At 53.0% G+C, this 13,888-nt stretch overlaps 3 protein-coding genes and 1 long non-coding RNA gene across 7 annotated transcripts; 2 read left to right on the top strand and 2 right to left on the bottom strand.

Moving 5' to 3' along the window:
- Positions 1–312: 312 nt before the first annotated feature.
- LOC107318809 (ras-related and estrogen-regulated growth inhibitor-like protein) lies at positions 313–2,382 on the top strand. Its single transcript, XM_015873061.2, has 4 exons — positions 313–471; positions 760–813; positions 1,159–1,235; positions 1,312–2,382. The coding sequence occupies exons 1-4, from the start codon at positions 339–341 to the stop codon at positions 1,729–1,731; spliced, it is 684 nt and encodes a 227-aa protein (XP_015728547.1). The 5' UTR covers positions 313–338; the 3' UTR covers positions 1,732–2,382.
- Positions 2,383–2,562: 180 nt separating this feature from the next.
- On the bottom strand, positions 2,563–7,826 carry PLIN1 (perilipin 1). Of its 3 annotated transcripts, none has more exons than XM_015873056.2 (9): positions 7,528–7,826; positions 6,798–6,856; positions 6,147–6,345; positions 5,970–6,052; positions 5,371–5,623; positions 4,950–5,179; positions 4,724–4,876; positions 3,969–4,202; positions 2,563–3,713 (listed from the first exon to the last, which is right to left on the bottom strand). In XM_015873056.2, the coding sequence occupies exons 2-9, from the start codon at positions 6,840–6,842 to the stop codon at positions 3,348–3,350; spliced, it is 1,563 nt and encodes a 520-aa protein (XP_015728542.1). In that variant the 5' UTR covers positions 6,843–6,856; positions 7,528–7,826; the 3' UTR covers positions 2,563–3,347. The 3 variants fall into 3 exon arrangements, with proteins under 3 accessions (XP_015728542.1, XP_015728541.1, XP_032302658.1); XM_015873055.2 differs by lacking the exon at positions 7,528–7,826 and adding an exon at positions 7,003–7,364; XM_032446767.1 differs by lacking the exons at positions 5,970–6,052; positions 6,147–6,345; positions 7,528–7,826 and adding an exon at positions 7,003–7,366.
- On the top strand, positions 6,341–9,588 carry LOC116653892. Its single transcript, XR_004308489.1, has 2 exons — positions 6,341–6,745; positions 9,360–9,588. It is a non-coding gene; the product is annotated as an uncharacterized LOC116653892 (long non-coding RNA).
- Positions 8,698–13,656, bottom strand: PEX11A (peroxisomal biogenesis factor 11 alpha). 2 transcript variants are annotated; one of them, XM_015873059.1, is made up of 3 exons: positions 13,547–13,656; positions 12,738–12,853; positions 8,698–11,882 (listed from the first exon to the last, which is right to left on the bottom strand). In XM_015873059.1, the coding sequence occupies exons 1-3, from the start codon at positions 13,639–13,641 to the stop codon at positions 11,317–11,319; spliced, it is 777 nt and encodes a 258-aa protein (XP_015728545.1). In that variant the 5' UTR covers positions 13,642–13,656; the 3' UTR covers positions 8,698–11,316. The 2 variants fall into 2 exon arrangements, with proteins under 2 accessions (XP_015728545.1, XP_015728546.1); XM_015873060.2 differs by lacking the exon at positions 13,547–13,656 and adding an exon at positions 13,045–13,184.
- Positions 13,657–13,888: the final 232 nt, after the last annotated feature.

The raw sequence follows: 13,888 nt of genomic DNA, 5'->3' as shown, positions 1-13,888 counted from the left end.
CAGCAGCAGTACTCTCCATCACTTCTGAGGTGCTTCATCTATTGTAAGACACATCTATTGTAAGCCACATCTATTATGTGATGCTCTTTAGATGACTTTCCCCCTTCCACGGGAAGAGACAGAGGACTGAACGTCCCTGCAGAGGAACAGCAGCCTCCTGGGATGCTCTGCAGCCAGCCCTGCATGCTGGGAGGTGACAGGGCCAGCCCCAGCGCTGACGTACCATGGGGATGATCCAACCCATAGCATCACTTTGAATCCCGCTGCCTGCAGCTGCGGGCAGTGCTGTAGCCCTGGCAGGTCCCCCGGGTGCACATGGAGGAGCTGGGTGTGCTGCCATGCGGCTCCGGCTGCGCAGGAGTGTCAGCTTCACCCCTGAGCACCCGGCCCTCCTGGAACTGCCCTGCCCTGCCGCCCTGAGAGCAGAAGCCAACGTGTTGGTGATGGGAGCGGACAGCGTGGGGAAATCAGGTGAGGAATGAGCGTGAGCTGAGAGCTTACAGGCAAGGAAACCCATTTCTATGGCAAAAATAGGCTGCAAACTGCAGCAGTTTGAGGAATGAGCTGAAAGAAGCAGTTCTGCCTCTCTGCTGGTGTCCAGAAAGGGGAAAATCAGAGCTTGGTCCCAGCAGTGGGAGTTTGTGGGGGAATGCAATGCATCCTGAGTGTGGTCAGGTCTAAGCTGCATGTAGGCTGGGTTTAAGATGAAAAGCTCAGAGGTTTGGAATTATTTTGTGATCCTTGTTCTCCCCTTTGCAGCCCTGACTGTGCGTTTCCTCACTAGGCGCTTTATTGGGGAGTACGGAGACATGGGTGAGTACCGGCTGTGCCAGCCCCCTTCCATTCCCATTAGGGACAGGGAGGTTGCAGGGTTTGCCTTATCTTCCTGCAGGGTTTGGTTCCTTCCTGTCCTCTCCCATATTTCTCTAGAGCTCCCCAGAGCCTTGGTGTCCATGTTTGACCACGAGCTGTACTGTCACTGCACTGCATTGTGGCAGAGGCAGCTGTGTGTGAGCTGAGCACAGGGGCAGTGCTGCTCTGTATCCCCAGAGCTCTCTGCAGGGCAAACAGTCCCAGGTCCTTAAAGATTCTGGAGGAAATCAGCTGTGAGTGATCTGTCTGCAGAGACAAATGGTCTCAGTCTCATTTCTTTGGCAGAGTTCATCTACAGCCACACACTGACCGTGGATGGCCGAGAGGTTCTCTTCCACATCTGGGATGTCCCCAACTCACAGGTGAGGGGGCTCCATTCCTATTGTGTGCCCTCCTCCTAAGGAGGAAGCCCAGTCCATTCCCTTTCCCATTCCTCAGGACCAGGCTGACGATGGCTCCTCGGAGGAGAAACGAGTCCAGTGGGCGGATGGCTTTGTCCTGGTCTACAGCATCTGTGACCGCGCCAGCTTCGACTTCTTGCCCCTCAAAGTGCAGTTCATAAGGGCGGCCAAGGAGGGGCAGGGCCAGGTGCCCATCGTCATCGTGGGCAACAAGCGGGACCTGCAGCACCAGCGGGTGGTCTCCAGCGAGGAGGGGCGGCTCCTGGCCCTGTCTCTGGACTGTGGTTTCTATGAGGTCTCTGCAGCTGAGGCCTATCATGGGGCTCTCATGGTGTTCCATGGACTGGCTGAGCGCATCCCCGACACCAGGTTGGCACTGAAAAGAGGTGCTGGCATCCGGGGCATCGTCAAGACCGTGTCAGCAGTGTTTGCCCGTAAGCGGATGGACTCGCTCTGAGCTGTGCCTTTACTCCTGTGTTGTGCAGCTGGATGAGGCCTCCTGTGTTCTGTGCAGTTGGGTGCATTCCAGGAGCATGGCAGGTTCTCCAAACCCCAGGATCTGGGACTCTGGCTGTATATGGCCAGTGAGGCAAGGGCCTTCCTCTGCTCAGCCCTCAGCTCTGTTGGCTGCACAATCCCCAGCTCCTTCTGCAGGCTAACAGGGAGGACATGCAGCTATATCCCACTCTGTGTCCTTGCTGTCACCCTGGCTGTGCCAGTAATGAGCCTGGAGGACAGCAGGCAGAGTCCTTCACCCCTCCTTCTCATCGCATCTCATCTTCTCCCACCCCATCTCATCCTATGTGACTCCAAGCAGTGCTGTGCTGCTGACCTCCCTCTTGCAGCCTTTTGGTGACAGCCCATGCTCAGCATGGGAAAGTCAGGCGCTGGGCTTTTTCCCAGGATGTGGGACTGCGCTGCGTGTCTCATAAATGCAGACCTCTGAGCCTGCTCCTCCCCAGGGAGGAAGGGATGGGGGGAGGAGGGCAGGGAGGCCTTTCCCCTTCCCTGGGAATGCAGTGTGTAGGAAGGAGGTTGTGTGTGTGCAGTGCAGACAGCGATTTCTCTGTGCTGTTCTCCTGCAAATGGAATAAATCTTTGGCAAGAAGCCCCTGGTGGCTCTGAGTTAGTATTCCAGGCATGGGAAGGGGCATGTACAGTGCTGGGCAATGCTCACGCACTGCAAAAAGCCCTCGGCACCCTGAGTGCTCTCCCACCCTCAGTGTTCCCAGCCCTTTATGGCTCACCAGCCAGTGGGCAGCTCTTGTAAAGCAGACTGTGCAAGGGGTGATGTGGGGAAGGTTTATTACTGCAGCAGATACAGTCACAAGCTGTGGGAAATGGGGCCTTTGTGCAGGAGTCTGGGGTCCCAGTGCTCTGCCTGGTCTTGTGCCTGACCCCAAAACTGTGGGAGGAGGGATTGGAATCCAGGCTGCCCCGAGATGTGGGTGCCCCATCCCTGGAGGTTCTCAAGGCCATGTTGGACAGGACCCTGGGCAGCCTGAGTTGGTGGGGGCAACCAGCCCGTGGCAGGGGGTTGGGACTGGATGGACTTTAAGTCACTTCCAACTCAAGCCATTCTGTGATGATTCTATGGTGATGTTTGATGGTCGTGTTGCCCTCGGGTCCATCTCCATGCTCTGTATCTCACCCAGCTGACACCACTTCTTCAATGAGCAGCAGGTGGCCCAGTATCAGAGCTGGCTGGTCCCTTTTTTCTCCCTCACTGCATCTCCTTCCCTCATCCCCTCTTCTCTACCTACTTCTCCAGCAGCAGTGCCTCAGGCTGCCTTTATTCTCCTCTTGGCCCTGAGGAGGGGACATCCCCTAGCACAGCTATCACCAAGCCTGGAGCAGAGCAGGGACCCTCAACCACCGATGGACAGATGGACAACCCCAGAGGGACAACCATATGTGTGCCGGTTGGACTTGATGATCTTCAAGGTCTTTTCCAACCTGGGTAATTCTATGATTCTATGCCAGGTTGGGGATGTGGGTAAGCAGGCAATGTGGGATGTGGGTACATGAAGGTGAAGCGTGCTGTGGTGCAATGTGGGGCTGAGGTTCTCAGGGTCAGTCCTTCTTGAAGGGTGGGCCATAGAGGTTGGCGTAGTAGGCCCGGCTGTACATGGCCTCGGGGCTGAAGCGGTATGAGCCCTCGCTCACACGCCGGCTGTAGGGTGCGAAGGCTGATTTCCGTGGTGCAGCCTCAGGCTCCAGGGCCGAGCTGCGGTACAGATTGCTGCGTATGAACAGAGGGTCCTCCAGGCCCAGGAAGGACAGCGGGTGATGGCCGCGGTACATCCGCCAGTCACCCCTCAGCTGGGCCTTTTCCTCAGCGCTGCTGCCCGCCTGCTTGCTTTCCTCCTCCTTCTGCTCGGCCTCAGGGCCTGTCTTGCTGCCCCGCGCTGCCGCCTCGTCCTTGGACTGCCTGCGGAGCTGAGGGCTGGGCTGAGCACCGGGGCTCTCTATGGGGAGACTTTGGGGACCGGTGGTTTGTGCCCATGGAGGCTTTCAGAGCAGGGAATGGGAGGCTGCAGAACAGCCCCGGGGGAGAGCAGGCAGGAGGAAGGGTGTGTGGTCCTGGAATGAACCTTTGCCTCCCCCTTATGCAGGGAGTGGATCAAAGGGGTTTTGCTGGAGGTGGGTGGGACCTGCTCCCTGCATGTCCCCAAGGTGCTGGGGTGCACTCACCGGCACGTAGCTGTACAGGCTGCCCAGCAGGTGCTTAGGGGCACTGATGAGCGTCCCTCCCAGAGCATCCACCGTCTCCATGGCCCTGGATAGCCTGCGTGGTGTGAACAGGATCAACCCCTCTGCCGCATCCCAGGCCACAGCGGGGACCTTCTTCACAGTGGAGATGCCAGAGGCGCAGGCACTCTGCAGGTTGTGAGCCATGCTGCCCACCAGCCCAAGGCCATCCCCTGCCTGCAGGCAGAAAACACCATCATTTAAGGCAGACCCCAGCCCTCTGGGACCTCACGTTTCTGCTGTAAGTGAAGGTGAAGGGCACCGACCCCGACCTGCAGCTTCCTGCCCCTGTGTCCCAGAAGAGCTGCTACCTCCAGGGTAAGTCCTCCAGCCTGTGTGCTGTCAGCAGGGTACCCCAAGTCCTCCACACCCCCAGCCAGGGTCCTCCTGTTCACTGCTGGGACCACAGTGGGAGTATGTTTTGTGTTGAGACCCCAGATCAACAACTGTGATCAAGGTGCTGATTGGAAACTGGAGCATTGCCTGGCCCAGAGGCTGCTGCAGCCCTGTTTGGGAATTCAGGGCTTTTTCTCCTAAGGAGGACTGAGCAAGAGATGCTGATTGCTGGGTCCTTCTGCACCCAGCCCCTGTTAGAATGCCAGAAGGGAAGTGCCTTGATTTGGCTTGTTGGAGAAGAGAACGAGAACATGGTGGGACCGAGATGACCCCATCTCACCACTACCTTCATTTTTCCCTACCTCACCAGCATGGCTGTTCTTTTTGTCCTCCTTCTTCTCTGCTTTCTCCTGTTTCTGCTCCGGCATCCTGCTCTGCCGCCAGCTGCCTGCAGTGCTCTGCCTCTCACTATGGCTCTGTTGCACCACGGGCTGGCTTGGCTTGACCAGACTGCCCTGCAGGGGGGACAGAAACCAGTGCTTGGGGTGAGTCCCAGGTCCCAGGGCTTTGGGACAGGCTGGGACTCACCAGGATGGGGATCCAGACGACCAGTTCCTGCCCTTTGGCTTTGGCACGCTGGAGGTTCTGGGCGGTGTGATAGTAAGCACGGTGGGAGGCAGTGCTGACCAGGGCTCCGATCCGGCCCAGGGTGCTGGGTGCACTGCTGGGGGCACTGGGAGCACTGTGAGCCCTGTAAGTCCTGGACTGCTGCTGTGAGACCTTTGCTGCTGGCCTACAGGGCTGCTTGGGCTTCAGATCTAAAGGCAGAATAGCACAGGGGGAGTGTGGGATGTTACAGCGTGATGGGACGGCCCTGCACCAAGATCCTCCTCTTTCTACCTGCACCCCATCAACAAGACCCCACCTCCATGGTGCCAGCCTTGGGTGATTCCTCCACCCCAGCAGACCTTACCAGGACACCCCGAGGTGATCTTGGCACCAGTACTACCTGCTTCCTCCTCCTCTTCTGGCAGCAGGTATTCCATCAGCTTCTCCAGCCCATCCAGAGCTGTGTCCATCCCGGCAGCTGCCATCTGGCTCACTGAGTTGCTCCTCGTGTACCTTGCTGTGGTCTCCACGGTGCTCTTGGTGGTCTCATAGCCCTCCACTGCCAGCCCCAGGATCTTGTCCATAGAGTTGCCAATGGTGCTCTTGGCACTTTGGATGGGGGTGGAGATAGTGTCCTTCACTTTGGAGGCAAGCTGCGGGCAGAGAGATAGAGAAGAGCCCTTCTGATGTGCTCTGGATGGCACGGGGCAGCTGGAGTGACTGTGGGCTGCACAAGAAGACATAACCTAGAGCAGCAGAACAATTTCCTATAGCCTGGGCTGCAGGTAGCCAGCCATACAGGACACTGCTGGCCTATACTGAGGAGCAATTCAACCACACCTGTGGCCAAGTCCTTGCTTTGAGGTGCTCTATGGAAGCCCTTTGCCATCACTGGTGACCAGGTGGGAAGCAAAACTAGGATCTGTCCCAGAGGAGAAGTACTGTGGGCTCTGCAGGGGGGCCTAGAGGGTCCCAGAGGCTTTCCCACCCATGACTTACCTTGTCAACAGGATACTGAAGGGCTGGGATCTTCTCCTCCAGGTGGTCCAAGCCCCGACACGCCAAGTTGTTGGCCATTGAGACTGCCAAGGGCAAAAGCATGAGAACGGGGTGGAGATTAAGGCTGGGGGCTGTGCCACTGAGGGTACCCCGCCACATCCCTCCTGATGGACTCACACTGGGGCTCCAGCCTGCGCACCACAGGCTCCACGCTCCACATGGCCAAGGCGCTGGCACCCTTCACGCCCTGCTCATAGACCTCACACACCGAGGCTACAATTGGGTGGACCTCTTTGGTGCTGGTGTAGGTCCGCTGCAAGCTTTCGCAGGTTGAGCTCACCACCGGCAGCTGCAGGACCCGCTGCAGCACGTTCTCCTGTGCATCAGATGGGGACCAGTTAGGGGCCAGCCAGCAGCTACTCCTCAAGAGAAGCTGAGTCTGGTTTTGTGGCCTGACTGGTCTGTGAATCTGCGTGTTCAATAAGGAAAATACACCTCCTGCTAATTTCATCTTGCCATGGAGCCAGCTGACCCAGAAATCACATGGATAAGTGACCCCAGTGGCTGTAGCTGTGCTCCCAGCTGTGCATTGCTGGAGGTTTTTGGTCCACCATGGGGACAAAGATGAAATATAGGTACTGCTGATACAGTGCTGAAGGCTGCTATCAAGGTTATCTTTGTTGATTCTCAGTTATTTAATTGCAGGTATGTGAATGGTCGTGCTTTAATGGCTGCTCCGTATTATTACAAGCCAAGATAACACACAAGACAGCACGGTATGAGCTATTCCCCTCCTCTGCCCTTTCCTCTCCCTCTCCCCACACTCACCTTGGCCCTTCCATTCTGCAAAGGCTGGTTCTTCCTTGCCGTCATTGTGCCACGTCCTCCTGCAAAGCAAAGTGCAGAGCTGCAGACTGTGCAGTGAGGTCTGAGCTGGGCTGGGGCTCAAAGCGTGATGTGCTTGGGTTGGGCTGGGCCACACAGCTCCCTTGGGTGCTGTGCTTATGGCATTGCCCAAGCTTTGACTTTTTACCAGTTAAACTCTAGAGCCAATGCTCCTCTGCTAGAGCTCCTCAGCAATCTGTCCTCACTCGGGTCCTGTGCCTGGGATATGTGGTGTTGGGGCACTACTACCCCCAGGCTCCACCTCTGGGCTGGGCTGGGGGGACGTGCGTTGCTGGGGAAACTGAGCAAACAGCTCCCCAAAGGTTCTCATCTTGTGGGATGGATGGCTGCAAAATCATCCCCATGCGTCAAATCAGGAGATGATGGATGCAAAAGAGATTAAGACCTTTCTGTGTTTGTGCAGCACTGTGGCAGTGCACCAAGGCCGGTGAGAAGCGGGGGGGATAGAAAGTGTGGGTGTGCAGCTTGGGTTTGGTGCAATACAGAGAAGGGAATTGAAGAAGGGATGGAAAAGTGGATGTGGTGTAGCCAAGCAGCAGGACAGGAGGGTAAAAGGACTGAGTGGGGATGAGCAGGAGCACTTTCCCTTACTGCTAACAAAGTAAGGGAATGTCAGCACAGAGAAAGCAGACCTGGCTGGATCCTTACTCACCTGGACCAGAAGGGCAGGCATATGGGCAGTGTTCTGCAGGAAGAATAGGCTGCCTATGGAGGTGGTGGAGTCACTGTCCCTGGAGGTGTTCAAGAACTATGGGGATGTGGCACTGATGGAGTTAGTCTGTGAGCATGGTGGGGGTGTGCTGATGGTTGTACTGGGTGATCTTAGTGCTCCATGACTCCTGGAAGAGCCTGGGCTTACCCACAGCCCTGCATTAACGGGCTCACCCCAGGCAGAGGCATGTGGGTGTCTGTCAGGTTCTGGCACAGTGCTGCGGTGATTCAGGGTTCTGCAGACAGTGGGACAAAGGGCAGCAGCCTGCTCACAGCTCTGCTCTATTGGCCATGGTGAAGGGGCATGATACCAGGAGCAATGCCAGCCTTCCCTCTGCCCAGTGAGATCAGGGATCAGCAGACAGCACAGCCTCTGCCCTACTTGTGCCCATCCCCTCCCCTTCCTATGGGGCACTGTCATCCCAGGCAATCTCTTCAGTCACGATTTAATTCCCTTTTGTGACAATATATGTGTATTACCCCCTAGGTGGATTAGAGACTAATTTATTGCCTTACACTTGACTGCAAACCTTCCACACGCGCACCCTCCCTCAGTCACCTTTCCTCTACAAAACGGCTCATTTGATCCCTCCCTGGAGATGTTGGTTTTTAGACCTTTGGTCGCTCCTGCTGCTCACCTGGGAATGCTGAGTAGCTCACCCTTCCTGAAATACCACACCAAGCAGTGTTAACATTAGGAAAGCCTCCTGTCTGAGTAGATTACTTATCTCACTTACCATTCTGCTGTTAATTGCTACTATTATGAAATGCGTGTGTAAGAGCAGTCATTCAGAAGGAAAGTCTTGCTAAATCGTTGCTGCATGCAATGCTTTGTATATTGTTCAGGGGATGACGTTTTGGAGCCTTCGCCTTTGTAAAGCTCTTGTTGCAGGGGATAGGAGTAAGCAGTAAGATACCAGTAGGAGCTCAGTAGCACTGGTTATCCCTTCTCCATCCCTCCCCACCACAGATGGAGATGCCAGTCTCCACTCTCTGCCCTTAATTCATCATTAAACATCTGTAACAACTCCAGAAATCTCAGTGATCTGAGAGGGGACTCCTTCAGAATCTCTTTGCTTTTCCCCACCCTCAAAGTCACACACAGATGCAGTGTCATACACACCAAAGTTTATTGCTTGTGTTCAAACAGCTCACCTTATTCCAGCTGTCAAATTAGAAACACACACACAAAAGGCACTAAAAGGATTTTCTCCATTTGCTTGCAATCCCATGGCTTCAGTCACATTACATTAAGGTACGTTAAACTGCTATCCCCCAGCGGGGGAGCAGAAAGGCAGTATTAGTGCTTGAGATCAAGTAAAGTTACTCCTGTATGCTCTGACCCGTGTTATGCCAAATGGAACAGGTAAGGCTGAGAAAGGCTGAAAATTCTTTGCTGCATCTCCCAGGTTAAGTCTGTACTTGATGAGCCACCCCAGCCCCTCCAGGAAGAGCATCAAGGACTGGTTTGTGTCTTTGCACGGTGTTTGTTGGGCACGTGGGCAAGAAACCACCCTGCTCCCTCTGCAGAGCACAGGAACATCTATCTAAGCCAGGGCTACATACGTGTGTGAATCCATTCCCCCTTACCCATGAACTGCATGGGAAAAAGAGGAATCAGTCTTCAAACCAGCCTAAGATCTGATTTGTACCCAAGAGGTCCCCTGAGAGGAATTTATAATGCAGCTTCTTGCAAGAAGATACATGTTGTAGGCAAAGAGTGTCCAGGGCTCTGCTGGTAGATCACCAACACTCCTCTCCTTTCCTTACCAGGTTGCTGACACTATGATAATGGCCAAATCTGACCAAGAGAGGGATGGACCACACAGCGCCAGCAGCTCAAAGGCACATGGAGTAAAGAAACAACAAAAAACCCAACCCTTAAACAAGTAGCAAGAAAAAGCCCTTGAAGACAACACATCCATTAAGGCCTGACCTGCAGAGTGCTCTACTTCTAGTGGTATTCATTTCAGTATTAAAAAGAAGAGCTGCTATAAGCCAAGTTTGGTCTTCAGACACACTTAGTTACCCTGCTCAGCAACCTCTATTTTCAAACACTTCACATTCAGAGTGGAAGTAATTCCAAGCACGACCACAATGACTTTAGGTAAACTGGGGCACTGCATAACCTTGCCTGCTCAGTTCCACAGCCTCCTCCTTTAATAAAGGAGAACAGCACCTTTTACTTTCTGTTTACAGAGAGTATTAGAAATAATAAGAGAATATGTTGGTCCGGGTTAGGATAATCTCTATTCACATCTCCTGAGGGATTAAACAGGCAGCCCCTGCAGTCAGAAAGCAACAGAACACACAGACCTGGCTCTGGTGAAGAAAAGCAATAATTTTGTGTCGTATGACATGTGCAAATCGCTCTCAGATGGTGTTAGAACTGATACTCTGCAAAGTCAGGAGCAACAAAGACAGCACATCGTGTAAGCTGTTAGATTGCTGGACACAGCAGTTCTCCTCTAACTGAGCTCACACTGCCAGGCAATCATTCCCAGCCAGAAGAAGAGCAGTAAGTCGCAAGGGCAAACATAAGGCATTTGCAAATGGTAGAACCAGAGAGGGAACACACAACCAACCTTGCTGTCATGATGGAAGGACAGAGAGGATCAGGAAAGAAAATCTGAACCATGAATGCCCAAATCCAGGTAGTAAGTTTCTCTTCTCAAATACATTCTGATACATGATCAAGTCTGACTCTGTTCCCTTCTCTCTGGGAGCTTACCCAACTGGAAACACTCTTGCAGCTTTTCTTACTTGATAAGCTCCAAGGTGGCCTTTTGTCCCTAAATGCAGGTTCCAAAGCTCCTTATTACACTGGACTTTTTCAAGTAAAATTAAAAGAGCAGAATAAGCTGCTTATCACACTGTCATTAATGTAAAAATGTCCCACGTATTAAGGTGTGGATATAATGGGAAATGTAGTGCTTAGGACAGGTTCCAGATTCACAGCTTCACTGCACTCAGATCCCTTAGCAGCAATGAGACCAGCATTTCCCACTTGCATTTCTTCACCCAAATCCTCAGCCGTGGCCTGCTGTTAGAGTTAGTTGGTGGCCAAGCCACATCTTGGCTTATATTATCAAAGGAAAAGAAGTTATTTATTTCTTGAGACAGAAGTTGGCACTCACCAGACTGTAGGTCCAGAGTCAGCAGTGCGTGTTCATGTTACATAGGGATCACTGAGAGGGCAGATGATACCAGTTTTCACTTATCAAATCACTGCTCACAGAAATCAGGATCCAGCAATCCAGTCCTGTCAGAACACTCAGGCTTTACTTTAGGCCACAGTTCCTAACTTTCCTGAACGTACTACAGAGAATTTGGCCATAGGAACCTTTGATTGCTGAATTCTTACTTTCCTGTGTAAACATGATTAGTTATGAGTCATACACATACTACGGTAGTCTAGGCAGCTATTTCATAAAGCTGTATTAAAATATAGGATCATCAGTATTTCCTTATCTAGCAGCCATGTTCCAAGTCCTCTTTCTGTCTGTGCAATATTACTCTCCCTTCTTCCATCTTTGCTCTGTTGAGCACCAAACTCATCTGCAAAGACACGGGGAAGGACAAAGGGCAGAAGTCGCTGATTTGAAGGGGAACAAACTCATCTTGAGGTTAAAGTAAGACATCTTCATTTTTAAAGTGCCACGTGGAGAATAAAGACCTGTCAGAGGATGAAAGCTGCTGGCTCGCAGTGCAATGAGCAGTTCCTCTTACATCACTCTTTCAGCTTCAGATGTGGGCTCGCTAGAGTGAGGATCCCCACCAGAGAGGAGAGGAGCCCACAGAAACCAACCACGCCTGGATTGGTTTTGTAGATCCCCAGTGTGTCCAGAGGACCTGTGAGATCACAGAGGTTCTTCACCACGTCTAGCAGCAGAGGAGGATGATTTCTGAGTATCTGGAACAGCAGGAAGAGAAAACCATGCAAGCCATTACATTTGGGAGAGCTTAGATGCTGATGTCGTTCATCCCAGAAACAGTTCTCCTTCATCTTTTCTTCCTGTGTGGCTTGTTCCAGCCTCCACAAGACCTCATACCAATCCCTGGCCAGGTTCATCAGCAGTGAGAAGTAGTAGCACTTGGTAGCCCAGTTCTGCCACTTTGCCTTATTGAAATCAGACTGGAGTCCAACACTCTTCAACCACAGCACCGTGTCGCAGAAGAAGTACAGAGCACGGCTCAGGTTGGAGGCTGTCAGGCAGATACGAGGAAGCACTTCGGGAAGCTCTGTAGTTTTCTTGGCTGCTACCAAGGCGTGCACCACATTGCCCAGCCGGAACACTGCAAGGAATGCCACAAAGGTCAGAATGGCCACTGCAGGGACACAGCTCTGTGCACAGCTCAGAATGGCACTGCCCCACGTGTACATGGCAGAAACATAACAGGTCTGGGGTATTTATATGTTTAAACAACTCCTGCCTTAAGGAATATTGTGAAACTGTGCCTCCCAAGCCATGAATTTGTCACATAGTTCCCTGCAAACAGGAGCAGTATATTCCATTTCAAGCCATAACACGGGTCAAGCTGGATTTCATCCCTCGCACACGCTGGGTTTCACCCTGTGAATGTTAATACAAGAGTATGCAAAATACTTGTTATAACCTGCTGCACTACAGCGGTGGCAGATGTGGGCAGCACCCAAGGGTTAGTGGAGCTGCAAGGCTCTGAATTTAGGCCTGACTGTCTGTTAGAGATTTGTTTTGCAAGAGAACCGATTAAGCAAGAGAATTACAGCTCTGCTGATACTCTCTCCTAGAAATTATGATCCTCCAGATGTAATTGCAACAATCAAACCTATGGTAACGTATTAAGTTGGTGTATTTCCCTTTGGAAGTTGTTCCGGAATTGAGCAATTGACAAGTAGGTGGAAGGTCAGCCTGAAAGCAACAAACTACAGCACAAGGGGAGCAAGTGGGACACAGGGTGGAGGGATGCATTCGAGTTAGAGTGTGAGGGATGTACTGAACAGTGCAGGACTGAGCTCTCAGAAGCTATAAGTGTCATTCTGGCCCTATTGATTCCAGCTGGTTAATACACTATTGGGGGTTATGCGTCCCAAAGGAAACCCCCGAGGCCAGGAGCGATTTGGATGGAAGGATCAGGTGGGGAAGGACCCCTGTGCACAGCGGTACTTACTTTTACGGCCAGAGCTCATGCTGGATTCCAGCCGCTTGAGTTTCAGCACCAGCTTCTCGTTATCAGCGTTACGCTCTATGACATAGCTAAGCAACATGCATGTGTACTGAGTGGCTCTGGAATGGAAACAGGAGGAAAACGGGCACACGGGTGAAACGGGGACGAATCGCAGCGATGGCAGAAGAGCAGCAGAGCGGCTGGGGGGGGGGTCGGCTCTATGGGGAGGGGATGGAAGATATGAACGGGGGTTGGGATGGGAGCTGCGGGGGTAGAAAGAGACTGAGAGCCCCGAGGAAGCCGCACTCACCGGAAGATCCTCTCCCTGCCCTGGCTGCGGTTGGTGAGCTCCACGAAGCCCTGCATGGCGGTGGCAGCTCGGCACCCCGCTCTGCTCCGCCCCGGCCCCGTCTCACGGCGGAACCCTCCGCTCCGGAGCGTGTTTCCACGCGCCGTTGCCAAGGCGAGCAATAAACAGCAGGGCGGGGACAGGCTGTGCCACCGCTAAAAGGGTCCGCCCGGAAACGCTGCGTGGGGATTGTGCCATTTATTTGGGTTTTTGCCTTTCTGTTGGATTTATTCACTGCGAAGGTGCCTTTTCCTTCCCTTCCTCTTTCCTCTCTTTCATCCCATTCCTATTTATTTTCTCATTTAATCTCCTTTCTTTTCGATGTGTAGCCCCCCATATCCATGTGGTTGATGTCCCTATGATGGCTAATGCACTCAACGAGCTGTATCTAATAGCTTTGCCTACCCTGCAATGAACCCCATTCCCACCTGGAGCTCATGGATCAGCCCTTTTCCCTCATTACCTCAATAAAGCTGACAGTGCACGGCTCCTTCTCCTGCATCTCCTCTCTTGGCCACATCTGTGTCGGGCAGGATCCCCCGGTGACTCTTCTGCCATCGGAGTGGGTCTGGAAGAGGAAGGGGAGGATTTCTTCCTGCAGGATCCCAACCCACTGTGTGATGCTGCACCTCAGCCCCTCAGGGCGGTCAGCAAAGTGGTGGTGTTGGTCTGTGACAGTCTAAAAGTTGTACACTCCAAGAAGCACCACAATGGAAGGTCTGTCCCACACAATGCACAGCTGAATTCCAGGTTCAGAGCAGCTCAGAGTGAGGAGAGCACTAATTACCTTACAAGTATTTTTAGA

The sequence above is a fragment of the Coturnix japonica genome, chromosome 10, assembly GCF_001577835.2.
Source record: "Coturnix japonica isolate 7356 chromosome 10, Coturnix japonica 2.1, whole genome shotgun sequence".
Classification (NCBI taxonomy): Eukaryota; Metazoa; Chordata; class Aves; order Galliformes; family Phasianidae; genus Coturnix; species Coturnix japonica.
The sequence above is the reverse complement of the archived record's forward strand: the minus strand, read 5'-3'. Positions and strand labels throughout refer to the sequence as shown.